Source organism: Macaca fascicularis, chromosome 7 (genome assembly GCF_037993035.2).
Source record: "Macaca fascicularis isolate 582-1 chromosome 7, T2T-MFA8v1.1".
NCBI classification, from domain to species: Eukaryota; Metazoa; Chordata; class Mammalia; order Primates; family Cercopithecidae; genus Macaca; species Macaca fascicularis.
Window position 1 is genome coordinate 51,434,308 of NC_088381.1, and position 19,915 is coordinate 51,454,222.

Here is a 19,915-nt window from a genome sequence, read left to right on the forward strand (position 1 = left end):
TCCCCATCTGTAATTGGCTAAATTGGCTAAATACTTCCTGAAACTGAGGGTCATAAATCCCTGGATAATTAACCATCCAGGACCTAGTCTTGCTGGACCTAAGAAGTTACAACAGCCTCAAGTTTTCCCCACCTACCTGGTGAGGAATTTGAATACTGATTTCATACAAAGCTCTGGGTACCCCAAATCTTTTGCTATGACCACACGATCTTCATCAAGCCACAGGGTCTTTTTATGTGCGGTTCCCTCTGCCTATACTGCCTGACTTCCTTACCCCATGTAGGTAATTCCTACAGATTCTTCAATGCCTACCTCAGATTAACCACTGAACTCTCCTCTACCCTACCAGACTCCAAAGGTCTACAGCCCAGGAGGTGGAGACTTGCAGAATGAAGGTCCAAGCCAAGCTCTGGCTTTGGAGGATGGTGGCAATAGGGACCTGTATTTTGGGGACCCCTGCTCCTACAGCACAAATGCCAGATGAGAGAGAATGCCAGATGAGAGAACCCCAGAGCAAGGGGTCTCACTCTGTTGCCCAGGGTGGTCTTAAATTGCCTCTGAGTAGCAGGCAGTGGAGGATATGATCAGTGGCTCATCCCAGAAGCCTGTCTCGATGCCTCTGCAGGGTCTGTGCTGAACCTCAAGGTAAGAGAGTAAACACTGAGTTCTCCCACCCCCATGCCCAGTGCCAGCCAGGTGCAAGCCCCTTACACTCAAAGGCAAAGCGGAACAGGTCATCGCTGATGTCCCCTGAGAAATTTCCGGAGCCTGCTTTCTTGATTCGCCTGTGCAGGACACTGACGAAGTCCCGAGACACTGCATCCAACAGGGGCAAAAAGTTCTTGGTGGTCTCTGGAGCCATCACCTCCTGGTTCAGGGCCACCCGGTCTTTCTTCCAGGCTGCTGACTTCCTGAGAAAACATGGGCCCACATGCCCTCATGGTCACAGACCCCAGGCCAGGTGAACACAGAGGGGGCTGACTCAGTTTTCCCAGGAAGTTGAGTCACAGCTCACAGCATCCAGCACTCCCACCAGGGCCTCTACCCTCACCTCTCCCAGCACCCTCTGCCTCTCACCTCCTCCCTCCTCTGCCTGGCTGAGAGAAGAGAAAGGAAAAAAGAGAGTGAAGGGGAACAAAACTCCAACTCCCCTGCACTCCCTCTGCTGAGAACCAGGAACTGTTATTCTTAGAACCCTTTGCATAACTTTCAGCCTCTCCAGACTTTGCCTCAGCTGCAGGCATGCCTTCCATGCCACCCCCACTTCCTCCTGGCCAGTGCTCACCTATGACACTCCAGGGCCCCTCTATATAACATTTTCTGACTCTCGCACAAACAAAAGTGACCAGCCTCTCCTCCTCTGCACCCCCAACACATCCCATTACTCACTTCTGCCGGGGGACTTCAGGTGCCCAGAACTGGGTTGGTCATAATAAACCTTAATTCATGACACACTTTTGAAATTCATCAATCCATGCAAAGTCCTCTTCACGACTTAGGGGTGTTTTGTTGATAAGAATGTTATCATAAACTTACTACCCACCACAGAAGCTAGGAACTTGACAGTAACTTACACTTGCCCTCCTGGTTCTTCCACACCCTTCATTCCCTTCTAAGGAGACCACCCACCAGAATCCCTTGCTGTCGTTTGTGTCTAATTTTATCTGTTCTCCATTTATTCCCAAAAGGTACTATTACAAAATATATACTTGTGTTTAACTTCTTTTAAAACACTGTCGGTCTGGCGCGGTGGCTCACGCCTGTAATCCCAGCACTTTGGGAGGCTGAGGCAGGTGGATCACCTGAGGTCAGGAGTTCGAGACCAGCCTGGCAAACATGGTGAAACTCCGTCTCTACTGAAAATACAAAAATTAGCTGGGCATGGTGGTGGGTGTCTATGATTCCAGCTACTCAGGAGGCTGAGGCAAGAGAATCACTTGAACCCGGGAGACGGAGGTTGGAGTGAGCCAAGATCGCACCATTGCACTCCAGCCTGGGTGACAGAGCAAGACTCCACATCAAAAAGAAAAGAAAAGAAAAGAAAAGCTGTCATGCTTTGTCAGACTTGCTTTTTTCGCTTAGTTGTACTGTTCTAAATACCATCTGTATTGCTGTGGGAGACTGGGTCCCTTCATTTTGACTGGTGTGTACCACAATTCACTCACTTACAATCCTATTGGGCATTTCAGTAGCTTTCTGGTTTTTAATATCATGAACAGTACTACGGCAAACATTCTACTACACATTCCCCAAAGCAGGGATACTCTTTGGAGTATATCCCTGAAATCAAACTGCTATGTCACAGGTATGCAAATATTCCATTTCAGGAGAAAATGTCCAACTATTTTCCAAAGTAGTGGCTCCAGTCTACACTCCCACCAGCAATAGATGAGAGCCCAAGTTGCTCTGTAGCCTCACTCACACTTGATATGGTTACATTTTACCTTTTCTTTTTTTTTTTGAGACAGGATCCGGCTCTGTCACCCAGCCTGGAGTGCAGTGGTGCAATCTCTCCTCATAGCAACCTCTGCTTCCTGGGCTCAAGTAGTTCTCTGACCTCCGCCTCCCAAGTAGCTGGGAACACAGGCATGTGCCACCACATCGGCTAATTTTTTATTTTTTATTTTTTGTAGAGACAGGGTCTCACTGTGTTGCCTAGGGTGGTCTTGAACTCCTGAGCTCAAGAAATCTGTCCGCTTTGGCCTCCCAAAGTTCTGGGATTACAGGCATGAGCCACTGCGCCCTGCCCTGCATTTTCCATTTTTGATGGTGTGAGTGTGGTGGCTCATGCCTATAATCCTAGCACTTTGGGAGGCTGAAGCGGGAGGATTGCTTGAGCCCAGAAGTTCGAGACCAGCCCGGGCAACATGGCAAAATCCCATCTGTACTAAAAATGTAAAAATTGACTGGGTGTGGTCACGCACCTGTAATCCCAGCTACTCGGGAGGCTGAGGTGGGAGGATCACCTGTGCCAGGGAGGCAGAGGCTGCAGTGAGCCATGATCAAACCACTGCACTCCAGCCTGGGTGACACAATGAGACCCCATCTCAAAAAAAAAAAAAAAAAAATTATGAACAATTTGGTAGAAAACGGTATCCACTACACTTAAATACACCGATCTGTCCCTATGTAGGACAAATGTCTCACTGCCCCTTTAGCCTGTATGGGACTCACGGTGGCAGGTCCCTGCTTTATTTGTCACTGTATCTCCAGTTCCTGGCACAAGTCCTGACTCATCGAGGATGCTCGGTAAGGTGGGACTCAGTGAGCAAACCAATAGTGAGAACTTTGCCACATCTTTAATTATCCATTAGGATCTTCAGCATGACCATTTCCCCGAAGGCTGGCAGAGCAATTCATCATTATCATCATCATCACCATCATTTGTTTTAGGGAGGTAGGAAAATGACAGGAATTCACCTAGAGGCCCTGCTAGGAGGCACAGGGCAAGCCTGGCCTCAGCCTCTCACCCCCAGCCTCTGCTCTCTCCACAGCTTCCCACCACCTCCCTCCAGTCCCCGGGAGATGGCCCAGGACTCACTTCAGCAGGACTCCTATGGGTCTCTGGTAATATTGGTGATAGGCGACCCAGGGCGGGATGAGGAATCGTTCTGGGTTGGGGCCCTCGGACTTAAAGAGAAGGGCCACATCTTCAGGGTCGATGACATAAACCGACTCCACGTTGCCGAGCTTCTCCCTGGAGGGGTGGAGGAGAGGTGCTGATGGAAGGATCCAAGGAGAGCTATGGATACAGGCTCAGCACAGCTGCCTCACAGTTCCACAACTTGCTGACTGTGGGACCTGAGCCAAGGCCCTTAACCCCTCTGAGTCTCAGTTTCCTCTTCTGTAAAATGGAGACAAATACAGTACCTGTCTCAGAGCGTTGCTGAAGGACAAGATGATAGAAAGTATATGGATGTGACCTTTGTTAAACATTCTACAAGTGACAGCTTTATGATCACTGTTTCTGCTGTCCCACAGCACATCCCCAGGGCCAGCCCAAAGCCCACCCCAGAGACTTCCGCGGACCAGCAAGTCCTCCGCTCCTCACACATTCTTCCTTTGTCCACACCCACAGCAGCCCCAGCTTCTCACCCATCCACAGAGCTCAGAACCATGGCACACTTTCATGTCACTGCTGGAGTGACTCACTATAGCTTGCAAGGTAGGCCATATTCCAGGCCAAATCCCTGTCAGACTCTACAACTGAAATTCAGGGAGTGGCCACCCTGCCCCTAAGAGTCAGCAGTCACCCAACAACATACTTTGTCTCTATTAAAATAAAACTTCAGTAAAACATCAGGCCCCAACATACAGGCAGGGGAGAAGGGCTTGCAAATCGCTTTGCAGACAGTCTCTATTAAATACAACTGGGTTTTTGTTGTTATTGTTGTTTTGAGACAGGGTCTCTGTTAACCAGGCTGGAGTGCAGTGGTGTGATCATGACTCACTGCAGCCCTGACCTCCCAGGCTCAAGCGATCCTCTCACCTCAGCCCAGCCAAGTAACTGGGACTACAGGCACCACCAGGCCTTGCTAATTTTTGTGTTTTCTGTAGAGATGAGGTTTTGTCATGTTGCCCAGGCTGGTCTCAAACTCCTGGGCTCAAGAGATCCTCCCACCTCAGCCTCCCAAAGTGCTGGGATGGCAGGTGTGAGCCACTGTGCCTAGCCAAATGCAACTGTGACATATGACTGGTGTTCTTACATGAAGAGATGAGGACACAGGTACACACAGAGGAAAGACCATGTCAACACACGGGGAGAAGATGGCATCTAAGTCCAAGGAGAAAGGCCTCAGAAGAAAGCAAGCAATTCAGCCAAAACCTTGATCTCTGACTTCTAGTTTCCAGAACTGCCAGAAAATTCTGTTGTTTAAGCAAAAAATAAGAAATAAAAATACAACTACTAAAGAACAACAGAAAATTCCACTTCTTGCTTGCCTCTGCCTTTTGTCTAAGAAAATTTAAGATATACTTTTAGGCAAAATATCATAAAACATACAGATACAAGCCAAGTGTGCTCACATGTGTACGCATTCTCTCTGTCTCTCTCTCTCCCCTCATAGTACTGCTTTAACCACTGAGCCAGAAAGCCTGGGCCTACCTTGATGAGTCTCAGGCCTTCACCTGTTCTGTGGCCTCCCAGAAAATCCCCTCAGTGTTTTTCCAGCTACCACATGTCTTTGCACTAACTAGCTCCATACCCCTAACCCAGTTCATCCAAGCCTTTGAACTACTGTTATCATGATCAATTCCACTTCTGGGAATCTAGCCCAAGGCAATGATCTGATATCAGCAACGATGCTTGATGGATGAGGATGTCCATTGCAGCCTCATGTCTAACAGCAAAAAAGTCAAGAGTAGGTTGTATGTTCACTTTAAGAACCAGCTGAAAGGCCGGGCGCGGTGGCTCAAGCCTGTAATCCCAGCACTTTGGGAGGCCGAGATGGGCGGATCACGAAGTCAGGAGATCGAGACCTTCCTGGCTAACACAGTGAAACCCCGTCTCTACTAAAAATAATACAAAAAACTAGCCGGGCGAGGTGGCAGGCGCCTGTAGTCCCAGCTACTCGGGAGGCTGAGGCAGGAGAATGGCGTGAACCCGGGAGGCGGAGCTTGCAGTGAGCCCAGAACGCGCCACTGCACTCCAGCCTGGGCGACGGAGCGAGACTCCGTCTCAAAAAAAAAAAAAAAAAAAAAAGAACCAGCTGAAAAAAAAAAAAGTCCATACTGTGGACTACTATGCTGCCTTTTAAAATTATATTAGAGGCCAGACACAGTGGCTGTCATCCCAGGACTCTGGGAGGCCGAGGAGGGAGAGGGACGATCACTTGAGCCCAGGAATTCAAGACTACAGTGAGCTATGATGGCACCACCGTACTCCACCCTGTGAGACAGAGCAAGACCCTGTTTCAAAAAAAATAAATATTAATACGATAGATCAAGAAAAAGGAAGAAGATACAAATAAACGAAATGGGATCTTTCCCCAGAAAAGTCTGAGGACCACTGAACAGCACTTTCTCTTAAATTAAAAAATAAAATAATTCTATATTACAGAGAGAAAAAAGGAAAGAATTCCTTGATATATTGTTGTGAGACAACACAAGCAGCATATATAGTATATTCACATACTTAATGATACTTAAATGTTAAATCAATTGGAATTTATTGTATCTGACTTCAATTTTTCATTAGTGTTTCTCTGTATTTTCTAAATTGCTCTCTATAAAACAAGAACAGCCTTTGTGTTAGGAAAAAAAACCCACAAACATTGTATTTTAAATTCCTCACATTTATTCAGAAGTTTATTGTTTATTAGCTATAAGTTCAAGTATAATGACACACAGAGCTGGAAGTCAGACAATTCCAGTTCCCGCCATGGCTTTGCTCTCATGAGTTGTGTGACATTGACAAGACCCTTCTTCTCACTGGGCCTCGGTTTCCCCATCTGTAAAATGGGGAAATAACATCAACTACAGACTACAGGGACATGTTGCAAGATTCAGATGGAAGTGACTCAGAAAACACAAAGTGATGCAGGAACATAGGGTCTGGGGGCAGGGACATAAGGCCAATTCACACCTGAGCTGTGACGGGAAATAATGGGGCTATGCAGTTAACCAGGCTGGAGTGCAGTGGTATGATCACAACTTTACTGTAACTTTACTTCATCCTCTCCATTTACATAAGGCATACCGAATTAATCAATGGAATGCTCTAAGTGGTATTTAAACTCCCAAAAATTCTGTAAAGGGGCACTTGAGCTCCTATGCTCAGGCCCCTCCCACACTGTGGAGTGCACTTTCATGTTCAATAAATCCCTTCATCCCTTCCTTGCTTTGTTTGTGCATTTTGTTGAATTCTTTGTTCAAGACACCAAGAACCTGGACACTGTCCACTGGTAACATATATTTTGGCCAGCCAGCCAGGAGGAAGAGGTAAAGTCTGGGATTCGTTTTTCTCCCTTTCCTTTCTGCTCCATACAGGACCTCTCTCCTCTCTTTCTCTTTTCCGTTCCAACTTGGGACTCTGGCTGGGCAGTGCCTAAACAGGGCAGATTTCTGGCCGCGGCCGGTGAAACTAAGGGGTTTCCATGTGGAGAAGCAGCCTGACTGCCACTGCCCGGTTCGCTTAAGGGACCTGGGTCTTTTTTATTTTTTTATTTTTTCTTTTTTTTCCTCTCTTTCTTTTTCAGTCTTTCAGCGGCTGTTTCCTAGTAGCTCCTTGGAAATTGAGGCTGGGGTCACTCCCCAGTACTGCCTGAAGGCCTAGGAATGAAAGGGGATAATTGCCCTGTCCCAAAGCGGGAAGGACTTCTTTTTTTTTTAAATCTTTTTGCCTGTGGTTCCTGATCCCTACATGAGGTGCTGCTGGGAGCAAACTCGTACACGTTTCTGGAGGCTTAAACCTTCTTTTCTTACGCTAAATTCTTCCCTCATAGTACTCAACTAGCTAAGGACAAAAAAAGCCCACGCGGCATCCAGTTCACATTACAGTTCATGGCTATTCTTATAAAGCTCATAGTACGCTCTGGAGGGGAAAACCTGCGTGTGATGCCCACCTAAAGCCAGAGATATCTGGGATTCTAAGATTGGACCCCAACCACTCCAAAGAGGATGCTGTTGGCAGAGGTTCTGAGGTCTAGCCCTCCTTAGAATTTTCTCTCACAGTTGCAATGCTTTTTGGAATCTGAAGTATACTGCTGAATTGGAAAGTGGAATAGCATTGCATGTATCCAGGCTTTTGTGCTGCAGCTCTAAGCAGGGAGCCTGGTTAACACGTGACACCCTCCTTTGAAGTCTTGGGAGGTTTGGCCTTTAAAAATCAAACTGCCATGCAGACTGCTTTACCCACAATTTCGGTTCACAGCTTTCATTGGATTATCTATTGGGGCAAAACCCGGCAAGCTTGTATTGCTATCTCATGGCTAAGGTTCCAAGCTATTGAATCTTTGTTTATGTGTGTGTATACATGTCTAGATGTGTTTATTTGTATGTACACTTATTGTTATATGTTGTGTCTACCAAATTGCCTTATACGTAAAAGAGCACTCATAAATTAAGTAAATAAGTCTAACCAATTTTCAAGATCCTGTGACTTAAAGTATAACTTTACTAAACAAGCTAGCTTTAAAATTATTGGTAGAATAAAAATAGAAATGCCTTCAGTATTATCAGTATACATTTTGTCCGAATTTTATGTTTGTCTTTGCTAGTTTTTTTGTTTTGTTTTGTTTTGTTTTGTTTTTTGAGACAGTCTCATTCTGTCACCCAGGCTGGAGTGCAGTGATGCAGTCTCGGCTCACTGCAACCTCCACCTCCCAGATTCAAGCAATTCTCCTGCCTCAGCCTCCTGAGTAGCTGGGACTACAGGCACGTGTTACCACGCCCAGCTAATTTTTAAATTTTTTAATAGAGATGAGGTTTCACAATGTTGGCCAGGCTGGTCTCGAACTCCTGACCTTGTGATCTGCCTGCCTCAGCCTTCCAAAGCACTGGGATTACAGGCGTGAGCCACCACTAGTTTTTTTTTGTTTTTTGGTTTTTTTTTTTTTTTGAGACAGAATCTCACTTCGTCACCCAGGCTGGAGTGCAGTGGCACGATCTTGGCTCACTGCAAGCTCTGCCTCCTGGGTTCTCGCCGTTCTCCTGCCTCAGTCTCCCCAGTAGCTGGGACCACAGGCACCCACCACCACACCCGGCTAATTTTTTCTGTTTTAGTAGAGATGGGGTTTCACCATGTTAACCAGGATGGTCTCGATCTCCTGACCTCGTGATCCGCCCATCTCGGCCTCCCAAAGTGCTGGGATTACAGGCGTGAGCCACCACTAGATATTTTTAAATGTCAGTGCTAATTCGACCTGGGAGCTGCTTGGGGCGAGCCTGTCTCCCATTCCATTCAAAGTCTCATTGAGATAAACGCGTATCTGATTGGTTCCTTTGGAAAGGCTAATCAGAAACTCAAAAGAACACAAACGTTTGTCTCCCACCTGTGATCTGAAAGCCCCCAAGCCCACTCCTTGCCTTGAGTTGTCCCACCTTTCAGGACCAAACCGATGTTCCTTTTACATATGTTAATTAGTGTTTCATGTCTCCCTTGTTAAAAGTAAAAATTGAGTACACTGAATGGGATAAATGCTGTAGGTAAACTTTTTGTGTAAATTAAAATCTTAAAGTTATTTTTGGTGCTCATTTAATATCTGGGTCATTTCCAAGTAAGAAAGGGTTGTGATATGGGGAAATATGTTTCTAAAATTGTGGAATCGTTCTTATCTATAAATGCCCATATCTGAGAGTTCAGGATTTCTTGTTTTTTAGGGTTTCACTGAAGTTTTACATTACTAAGGATAAGGTTTCCAGTTAATACGTAATTCTGTATACAAAATGTGTCCAAAAGGGTTATTAGTAAAAAAAGAAAAGAATAATTTTGTCTAATTCAGAAGTTATCTAAAAGTTAGTTCAAGTTACAGTTTTGAAAAGGTTATTTATGAAACAATGTAGTAAGGTACCATTAAAAAGGGGAGAAAGATGTGGAAAAGTTTAAATAATAAAATATCCTTTAAAACATGATAAAGAATTGGAAACATTTGGCTAACTAACATTTTTATAGTTAAAGCTCTTAGTCTTGATTAAAGCAAGAAGTATTGTAAAAATGCATCAGCAGTTTGGCAACTCTTTTTTTAATATAGTTAAGCATGAAGCTGGATTTAGTGTGGAGCCAAATTCCACATACATGCTTGCATTGCTTCATACTGTGTTTACTGTTTTGCGTGGATAGTGCTGTAGTACTTATTGGTCATATGCCTAAAGCGAATTTGGTTTTTTTGGTTTTTTTTGGTTTTTTTTTTTGAGACGGAGTCTCGCTCTGTCACCCAGGCTGGAGTGCAGTGGCCGGATCTCAGCTCACTGCAAGCTCCGCCTCCCAGGTTCACGCCATTCTTCTGCCTCGGCCTCCCGAGTAGCTGGGACTACAGGCGCCCGCTACCTCGCCCGGCTAGTTTTCTGTATTTTTTAGTGGAGACGGGGTTTCACCATGTTAGCCAGGATGGTCTCGATCTCCTGACCTCGTGATCCACCCTTCTCAGCCTCCCAAAGTGCTGGGATTACAGGCTTGAGCCACCGCGCCCAGCCAAGTGAATTTGTTAATTGCATATGATGTATGAAAATATTAGTGAACTTAAGGATACTGAATTGTGTATCAGGAATAAAATATTCATTATGTTGGTTTTTGAGGGCCCTAGGTAACACTGCAGCCTCCAGGGTAAATTGAATAGGAAAAGTTAGGGTTGGTTTCCTGCTTATTTGTTTTTGCTTCTAGTTTTCATTTGTTTGCTGTTTATTCTCCTCTGACTTTGCTTGTGTATGCATGTACATAAAACCATGATTTTTCTTAGTTCCTAGTGGAAGGTTTTCATTTAGTTCTGTGGTCCTATGCATTTCTAGCAAGTAATCATTCATTCATTTATCTGGAATTCCTAAGCTACCTTTGTTGGGCCTGCAGGAATTAATGGGGCATACTAGCTTTTTTATCCTTAAACTAACCTTTTGGATTTTAGGCTTCCTGATACTTTAAGTGTGTTGAGTTTACCGTCACAAATAGAATTTTAGTCGTATTTCTCTCTCTCTGCCTAGTTTCTCCAAAATTTGTAAACTATTTATGAATATTCTTAATTCATTGCAATGTGTTTGTTTGCATACTGTCAAGCAGGGTCCCTAGGGCCACTCAGGGAGAGTGTCAGGCCTCTGAGCCTAAGCTAAGCCATCATATCCCCTGTGACCTGCACGTATACATCCAGATGGCCTGAAGTAACTGAAGAATCACAAAATAAGTGAAAATGGTCTATTCCTGCCTTAACTGATGACTTTACCTTGTGAAATTCCTTCTCCTGGCTCATCCTGGCTCAAAAGTTCCCCCACTGAGCACCTTGTGACCCCCCACCCCTGCCAGCCAAAGAGCAACCCCCTTTGACAGTAATTTTCCATTACATACCCAAATCCTATAAAACAGCCCCACCCTTATCTCCCTTTGCTGACTCTCTTTTCAGACTCAGCTCACCTGCACCCAGGTGATTAAAAAACTTTATTGCTCACACAAAGCCTGTCTGGTGGTCTCTTCACATGGATGCATGTGAAATTTGGTGCTGTGACTCGGATGGGGGGACCTCCCTTGGGAGATCAATCCCCTGTCCTCCTGTTCTTTGCTCCATGAGAAAGATCCACCTAAGACCTCAGGTCCTCAGACCAACCAGCCCAGGGAACATCTCACCAATTTTAAATCCAGTAAGTGGCCTCTTTTTACTCTCTTCTCTAGCCTCTCTCACTATCCCTCAACCTCTTTCTCCTTTCAATCTTGGTGCCATCTTTCAATCTCTCCCTTCTCTTAATTTCAGTTCCTTTCCTTTTCTGGTAGAGACAGAGGAGACACATTTTATCCGTAAAACCAAAACTCTGGCGCCAGTCACAGACTCGTGAAGACAGTCTTCCCTTAGTGTTTAATCACTGTGGGGACAAATGCTTGATTACACCCCCATGTTTCAGAGGTGTCTGATCACCGTGGGGACACCTGCCTTGATCCTTCACCCTTAGTGGCAAGCACTACTATTTTGGGGGCAAGCAACCCCCACCCCTTCTCTCCATGTCTCTACCCTCTCTTTTCTCTCCACTTTCCTGGGGGGGCAAGCACCCCTCATCCCTTCTCTCCATGTCTCTACCCTCTCTTTTCTCTGGGCTTGCCTCCTTCACTATGGGCAACCTTCCACCTTTCATTCCTCCCTCTTCTTGCTTAGCCTGTGTTCTCAAGAACTTAAAACCTCTTCAATTCACACATGACCTAAAACCTAAACACCTTATTTTCTTCTGTAATGCCACTTAATCCCAATACAAACTAGACAATGGTTCCAAATAGCCAGAAAATGGCACTTTCCATTTCTCCATCCTACAAGATCTAGATAATTCTTGTTGTAAAATGGGCAAATGGTCTGAGGTGCCTGACGTCCAGCCATTCTTTTACACATTGGTCCCTCCCTAGTCTCTGTTTCCAATGCATCTCATCCCAAATTTTCCTTCTTTCCCTCCTGCCTGTCCCCTCAGTCCCAACCCCAAGTGTTGCTGAGTCTTTCCGATCTTCCTTTTCTACCAACCCATCTGACCTCTCCCCTTATCCCCAGACTGCTCCTCAGGTCGCTCCCCAGCCAGGCTGAATCAGGCTCCAATTCGTCCTCAGCTTCTGCTCCTCCACCCTGTAATCCTTCTATCACCTCCTCTCCCCACACCCAGTCCAGCTTACAGTTTCATTCCATGACTGGCCCTCCCCAACCTGCCCAACAATTTCCTCTTAAAAAGGTGGCTGGAGCTAAAGGCATAGTCAAGGTTAATGCCCTTTTTCTTTATCCGACCTCTCCAAAATCAGTTGGCATTTAGGCTCTTTTTCATCAAATATAAAAACCCACCCCAGTTTATGGCTCATTTGGCAGCAACCCTGAGACGCTTTACAACCCTAGACCCTAAATGATCAGAAGGCCATCTTATTCTCAATATGCATTTTATCACCCAGTCAGCCCCTGACATTAGAAAAAAGCTTCAAAAATTAGAATCCGGCCCTCAAACCTCACAACAGGAATTAATCAACCTTGCCTTCAAAGTGTACAATAATAGAGAGGAGGCAGCCAGAAGGCAGTGCATTTCTGAGTTAAAATTACTTGCGTCTGCTGTGAGATAAAACCCAGCTGCATCTCCAGCACACAAGAACTTCAAAACGCTTGAACCACAGTGGCCAGGCGTTCTTCCAGGACCGCCCACCCCAGGATCTTGCTTCAAGTGCCAGAAATCTGGCCACTGGGCCAAGTATTGCCCGCAGCCTGGGAATCCTCCTAAGCCATGTCCCATCTGTGCAGGACCCCACTGGAAATCAGACTGTCCAACTTGCCCAGCAGCCACTCCCAGAGCCCCTGGAACTCTGGCCCAAGGCTCTCTGACTGACTTCTTCCCAGATCTTCTCGGCTTAGCGGCTGAAGACTGATGCTGCCCCATCACCTCGGAAGCCTCCTGGACAATCACAGATGCTTTAGGTAACTCTTACAGTGGAGGGTAAGTCCATCCCCTTCTTAATCAATACGGAGGCCACCAACTCCACATTACCTTCTTTTCAAGGGTCTGTTTCCTTTGCCTCCATAACTATTGTGGGTATTGATGGCCAGGCTTCCAACTCTGGTGCCAACTTGGACAATATTCTTTTATGCACTCCTTTTTAGTCCTTTTGGGACTCCCCACCTGCCCAGTTGCCTTATTAGGTCTAGGCATTTTAACTAAATTATCTGCATCCCTGACTATTCTTAGGCTACAGCCACACCTTGTTGCCGCCCTTTTCCCCAGTTCAAAGCCTCCTTCACATCCTCCCCTTGTATCTCCCCACCTTAATCCACAGGTATGGGACACCTCTACTCCCTCCTTGGTGACTGATCATGCACCCCTTACCATCCCATTAAAACCTAATCACCCCTACCCGGCTCAACACCAATATCCCATCCCACAGCATGTTTTAAAAGGATTAAAGCCTGTTATCACTTGCCTGTTACAGCATGGCCTTTTAAAGTCTATAAACTCTCCTTACAATTCCCCCCTTTTACCTGTCCAAAAACCAGACAAGCCTTATAGGTTAGTTCAGGATCTGCACCTTATCAACCAAATTGTTTTGCCTATTCACCCCGTGGTGCCAAACCCATATACTTTCCTGTCCTCAATACCTCCCTCCACAACCCATTATTCTGCTCTGGATCTCAAACATGCTTTCTTTGCTATTCCTTTGCACCCTTCATCCCAGCCTCTCTTTGCTTTCACTTGGACTGACCCTGACACCCATCAGGCTCAGCAAATTACCTGGGCTGTACTGCCACAAGGCTTCACAGACAGCCCCCATTACTTCAGTCAAGCCCAAATTTCTTCCTCATCTGTTACCTATCTTGACATAATTCTTCATAAAAACACACGTGCTCTCCCTGCTGATCGTGTCCAGCTAATCTCCCAAACCCCAACCCCTTCTACAAAACAACTCCTTTCCTTCCTAGGCATGGTTAGATACTCTACCTTTGGATACCTAGTTTTACCATCCTGACTAAACCATTATATAAACTCACAAAAGCAACCCTAGCTGACCCCATAGATCCTAAAACTTTTGCTGCTCCTCTTTCTGTTCCTTAAAAACAGCCCTAGAAGCTGCTCCCACACTAGCTCTCCCTAACTCATCCCAACCTTTTTTCATTACACACGGCTGAAGTGCAGGGCTGTGTGGGTGGAATTCTTACACAAGAGCCAGGACCACACCCTGTAGCCTTTCTGTCCAAACAACTTGACCTTACTGTTTTAGCCTAGCCCTCATGTCTGCGTGTGGTGGCTACCGCTGCTTTAATACTTTTAGAGGCCCTCAAAATCACAAACTGTGCTCAACTCACTCTCTACAGTTCTCATAACTTCCAAAATCTATTTTCTTCCCCATACTTGATGCATATACTTTCTGCCCCCCTGCACTACCTCTCAGCAAGCCGAACTCATTGTCTTAACTCCAGCCCTCACTCTTGCAAAGGAATTACATGTCAATATTTATACTGACTCTAAACATGCTTTCCATATCCTGCACCACCATACTTATATGTGCTGAAAGAGGTATCCTCACTACACAAGGGTCCTCCATCATTAATGCCTCTTTAATAAAAATTCTTCTCAAGGTCGCTTTACTTCTGAAGGAAGATGAAGTCATTCGCTGCAAGTGCCATCAAAAGGCATCAGATTGCATTGCTCAAGGCAATGCTTATGCTGATAAGGTAGCTAAAGAAGCAGCTAGCTTCCAACTTCTGTCCCTCATGGCCAGTTTTTCTCCTTCTCATCAGCCCCTCCCACCTACTGCCCCACTGAAACTTCCACCTATCAATCTATTCCCACACAAGGCAAATGGTTCTTACACCAAGGAAAATATCTCCTTCCAACCTCACAGGCCCATCCTATTCTGTCGTCATTTCATAACCTCTTCCATGTAGGTTACAAACCACTAGCTTGCCTCTTAGAATCTCTCATTTTCTTTCCATCATGGAAATCTATCCTCAAGGAAATCACTTCTCAGTGTTCCATCTGCTATTCTACTACTCCTCAGGGATTGTTCAGGCCCCCTCTCTTACCTACACATCAAGCTTGGGGATTTGCCCCTGCCCAGGACTGGCAAATTGACTTTACTCACGTGCCCTGAGTCAGGAAACTAAAATACCTCTTGGTCTGCGTAGACACTTTCACTGGATGGGTAGAGGCCTTTCCCACAGGATCTGAAAAGGCCACCATGGTCATTTCTTCCCTTCTGTCAGACATAATTCCTTGGTTTGGCCTTCCTACCTCTATACAGTCTGATAACAGGCCGGACTTTATTAGTCAAATCACCCAAGCAGTTTCTCAGGCTCTTGGTATTCAGTGAAACCTTCATATCCCTTACCATCCTCAATCTTCAGGAAAGGTAAAACGGACTAATGGTCTTTTAAAAACACAGCTCACCAAGCTCAGGCTCCAACTTTAAAAAAAAAAAAAAAAAGACTTTTGTCAAAAATAGAGCCCAAAAACTCACCAACCAAACAAGTAATTACACTGAACCCCCTTGGGCACTCTCTGATTGGATGTCATGGGTCCTCCCAGTTCTTAGTTCTTTAATACCTGTTTTTCTCCTTTTCTTATTCGGACCTTGTGTCTTCTGTGTAGGTTTTCAATTTATACAAAACTGCCTCCAGACCATCACCAATCATTCTATATGACAAATGCTCCTTTTAACAACTCCGCAATATCACCCCTTATCACAAAATCTTCCTTCAGATTAATCTCTCCCACTCTAGGTTCCCACGCTGCCCCTAATCCTGCTCAAAGCAGTCATGAGAAACATCGCCCATTATCTCTCCATACCACCCCCAAAATTTTTGCTGCCTCAACACTTCAACACTATTTTATGTTATTTTTCTTTTTTTTTTTTTTTTTTTTTTTTTTGAGACGGAGTCTCGCTCTGTCGCCCAGGCTGGAGTGCAGTGGCCGGATCTCAGCTCACTGCAAGCTCCGCCTCCCGGGTTCACGCCATTCTCCTGCCTCAGCCTCCCGAGTAGCTGGGACTACAGGCGCCCACAACCGCGTCTGGCTAATTTTTTGTATTTTTAGTAGAGACGGGGTTTCACCGTGGTCTCGATCTCCTGACCTTGTGATCCGCCCGCCTAGGCCTCCCAAAGTGCTGGGATTACAGGCGTGAGCCACCGCGCCTGGCCCTATTTTTCTTATTAATATAAGAAGACAGGAATGTCAGGCCTCTGAGTCCAAGCTAAGCCATCATATCCCCTGTGACCTACATCCAGATGGCCTGAAGTAATTGAATAATCACAAAAGAAGTGAAAATGGCCTATTCCTGCCTTAACTGATGACATTACCTTGTGAAATTCCTTCTCCTGCTCATCCTGGCTCAAAAGCTCCCCCACTGAGCACCTTGTGTCCCCTGCCCCTGCCAGCCAGATAACAACTCCTTTGACTGTAATTTTCCATTACCTACCCAAATCCTATAAAACAGCCCCATCCCCATCTCCCTTCACTGACTCTTTTCGGACTCAGCCCGCCTGCACCCAGGTGATTAAAAAGCTTTGTTGCTCACACAAAGCCTGTTTGGTGGTCTCTTCACACGGATGTGTGTGAAAGAGAAAACCCAGAAATCTGGCATGCCGGCAAAAGGATAAGAATTTCTTATGAGTCAGTCTCTGGGCTCTTTCTCTCTCTCTGCAAACTGGTTAAATATAAAGTAAAAGTCACTGTATATTTCCTCTGTAAAATTTTAAATTAATTGGTTTAATAAGAGCTTAGGTCAAATATTTTGTCAGAAAAATAGAAAGTGTAATGCCTTTTAGTTCCCGTGACTTTAGCAATATTTGTGAAATAAAGACAGTTTTCAAGATTATTGGAAAAATACAATTGTCTTCAAAATGTAAACATGTGGTGTACATTATGTTCAAATACTAGGTTTGCTAAATCCTCTAACGTGATAAACTGCTTCTTTGGCTTTTGAAAATTGTTGAACTTGACTGCTTTTCAGCTAGGTAAGGCCTGGGGACATGTGGAGTTGGCCATGCCCCTAGCTGTGCTGGAAGTGGTCAAACCTTATCAGAACTTAACTTACCAGTTTTGTTTTTTTTTTTTTTAGACAGAGTCTCGCTCTGTCCCCCAGGCTGGAGTGCAGTGGTGCAATCTCAGCTCACCCACAGTCTCCATCTCCCAGTTTCAAGCAATTCTCTGCCCCAGCCTCCCGAGTAGCTGGAATTACAGACACCACCACAACTGGCTAACTTTTTTTTTTTTTTTTTTTTTTTTGTATTTTTAGTAGAGACGGGGTTTCACCATCTTGCCTAGGCTGGTCTTGAACTCCTGACCTCATGATCCACCTGCCTTGGCCTCCCAAAGTGCTGGGATTACAGGCGTGAGTCACCTTACCTGGCCTAACTTACCAGTTTTATGTTAAAATTCGCCATTATAGGCCAGTCGTGGTGGCTCACACCTGTAATCCCAGCATTTGGGGAGGCTGAGGTGGGTGGATCACCTAAGGTCAGGAGTTCAAGACTAGCCTGACCAACATGGTGAAACCCTATCTCTAGTAAAAATACAAAATTAGTTGGGCATGGTGGCGCATGCCTGTAATCCCAGCTACTGGGGAGGCTGAGGCAGAAGAATCATTTGAACTCAGGAGGCAGAGGTTGCAGTGAGCCGAGATCATGCCATTGCACTCAAACCTGGGCAATCAGAGTGAAACTTTGCCTCAAAAAAAACAAATTCGCCATTGTAACATGGAATTAAGACTACTGGAAACAGTTTTACATGCAAGATGTATAAGAACAGTAGAACGTGTTGGGTTGGGTTTTTGTTTTGTTTTGCTTTTTTTGTTTGTCTTGTAGAAGGTTATAAGAAGTTTTTGCTTCTTTAAAATTTCCAAGTCATCATTTTGGCAAAATAAATAATTTATGGTAATCTGGAATTCCAAAATCAAACTTCAGTTTCAAGATTGTCTTTCCTAATGCCTGGCTTTCTGGATGAATCAGAGGGCCCCTGAAAACACCCAGAAAAGAGGTAAACAGGATTATTTGCCATGTTTAGTCACAGGGAATTGCCAAAATGATGTTTAATCTTCTTTAGATTTTTGTGAATAATACTAATATATATTCCAAAATTGTATGGGATTTCTAAAATTCTACTATCTAAGTATATGTTACCAATCACAATTATAGCTATTATGTTAAGTTATTGTAAACACAGAAATGACCAAATTTCCTTGTATAAAGCTACTAACCCACGTAAAACAAACAAACAAAAAAATTAACTACTTATCAAGAACAGACTTTCGTGTTAAACCAGCTAATATTGAAACTAAAGTAGTTTAGTTTATAACCTGTGGCTTTGCAGACGCCATCACTGCCACCAGGAACCCTGTACTATCAGCCACGGTCAACCCCACCGTGTTCTTCAATATCGCTGTCATGGCAAGCCCTTGGGCCGTGTCTTCTTCGAGCTGTTTGCAGACAATGTTCCAACAACAGCAGAAAACTTTTGTGCTCTGAGCACTGGAGAGAAAGGATCTGGTTATAATGATTCCTACTTTCACAGAATTATTCCAGGGTTTATGTGTCAGGGTGGTGACTTCACATGCCATAATGGCACTGGTGGCAATGAGGAAAGAGAGAGGCCCTCTCATATTGTTTTATATTGTTTTATACTTAGTACCTGTTTTAAGAAAAAACAACGAAGTGAAACCAAAGACAGGCAGCCCAGCATCAGGCCCAAAACCAGGCCTGAGCCTGCCTGGCCTAAACCTAGTAGTTAAAAATCAACTCATAACTTAGAAGCCGATGTTATTCATAGATTCCAGGCATTGTATAGAAGAACATTGTGAAACTCCCTGCCCTGTTCTGTTTCTCTCTGACTATCAGTGCATGAAACCCCTGTCACATATCCCCTAGATTGCTCAATCACGACCCTTTCATATGAAATCTTTAGTGTTGTGAGCCCTTAAAAGGGACAGAAATTGTGCATTCGGGGAGCTCAGATTTTAGGGCAGTAGCCTGCCGATGCTCTCAGCTGAATAAAGCCCTTCCTTTACAACTCAGTGTCTGAGAGGTGTTGTCTGCAGCTTGTCCTGCTACAGCAAGTCCCTCTGCAGGGAGAAATTTGATGATGAGAACTTTATCCTAAAGCTTACAGGTCCTGGCATCTTGTCCATGGCAAGTGCTGGATCCAACACAAATGGTTCCCAGTTTTTCATCTGCACTGCCAAGACTGAGTGGTTGGATGGCAAGCATGTGGTCTTTGGCAAGGTGAAAGAAGTATGAATATTGTGGAGGCCATGGAGCACTTTGGATCCAGGAATGGCAAGACCAGGAAGAAGATCAGCATTGTTGACTGTAGACAACTCTAATAAGTTTGACTTACATTTTGTCTTAACCACCAGACCATTCCTTCTGTAGCTCAGGACAGCACCCTCCACCCCATTTGCTCGCAGTATCCTGTATCTTTGTGCTCTACTGCAGTTCCCTTCCATGCCTAGCTGGACTGCAGAGTGGAGTTAAAGTTTATGACTATGAAATAAAAACTAAATAACAACAACAGAAAATTTTTTATAACCAATGCTTGATCCCATATTCCTGGGAAAACAAAGCTTCAGGTACATTTGGTCATCTGGTCAGCCATTTAAACGTTTTATAAAGGGATTTCATTCCATTGTTATTTTCCATGCATGTTTTCTGGTTGTAGAAAAGCTTTCCCATGCAAGAGGGCTGATGTTATAACAGTAGATTATTATGCTACAGTGTATTTTCACCAGATTAAAAAAACGCTTCTTATGGTTTGAATCTTCTGGAAACATCAGAGAAAG

The 19,915-nt window shown here is 44.9% G+C and overlaps 1 protein-coding gene and 1 long non-coding RNA gene across 5 annotated transcripts in view; one reads left to right on the forward strand and one right to left on the reverse strand.

The window, feature by feature from the left end:
* The window catches only part of CYP11A1 (cytochrome P450 family 11 subfamily A member 1), a 30,574-nt gene that overhangs the window by 6,526 nt on the left and 4,133 nt on the right, over window positions 1-19,915 (reverse strand). For both annotated transcript variants that reach the window (XM_045395749.3, XM_045395748.3), the window contains exons 2-3: window positions 3,542-3,697; window positions 712-911 (exon numbers count right to left, since the gene is read on the reverse strand). In XM_045395749.3, coding sequence (XP_045251684.2) covers window positions 712-862 — 151 coding nt within the window. In that variant the 5' untranslated portion in view covers window positions 863-911; window positions 3,542-3,697. The remainder of the gene's footprint in view (window positions 1-711; window positions 912-3,541; window positions 3,698-19,915) is intronic.
* LOC123574458 (uncharacterized) lies at window positions 6,843-19,654 on the forward strand. 3 transcript variants are annotated; one of them, XR_012415172.1, is made up of 3 exons: window positions 6,843-6,939; window positions 12,894-13,086; window positions 17,201-19,654. It is a non-coding gene; the product is annotated as an uncharacterized lncRNA (long non-coding RNA). The 3 variants fall into 3 exon arrangements; XR_006699343.3 differs by having other exon boundaries at window positions 18,451-19,654; XR_012415171.1 differs by having other exon boundaries at window positions 12,894-19,654.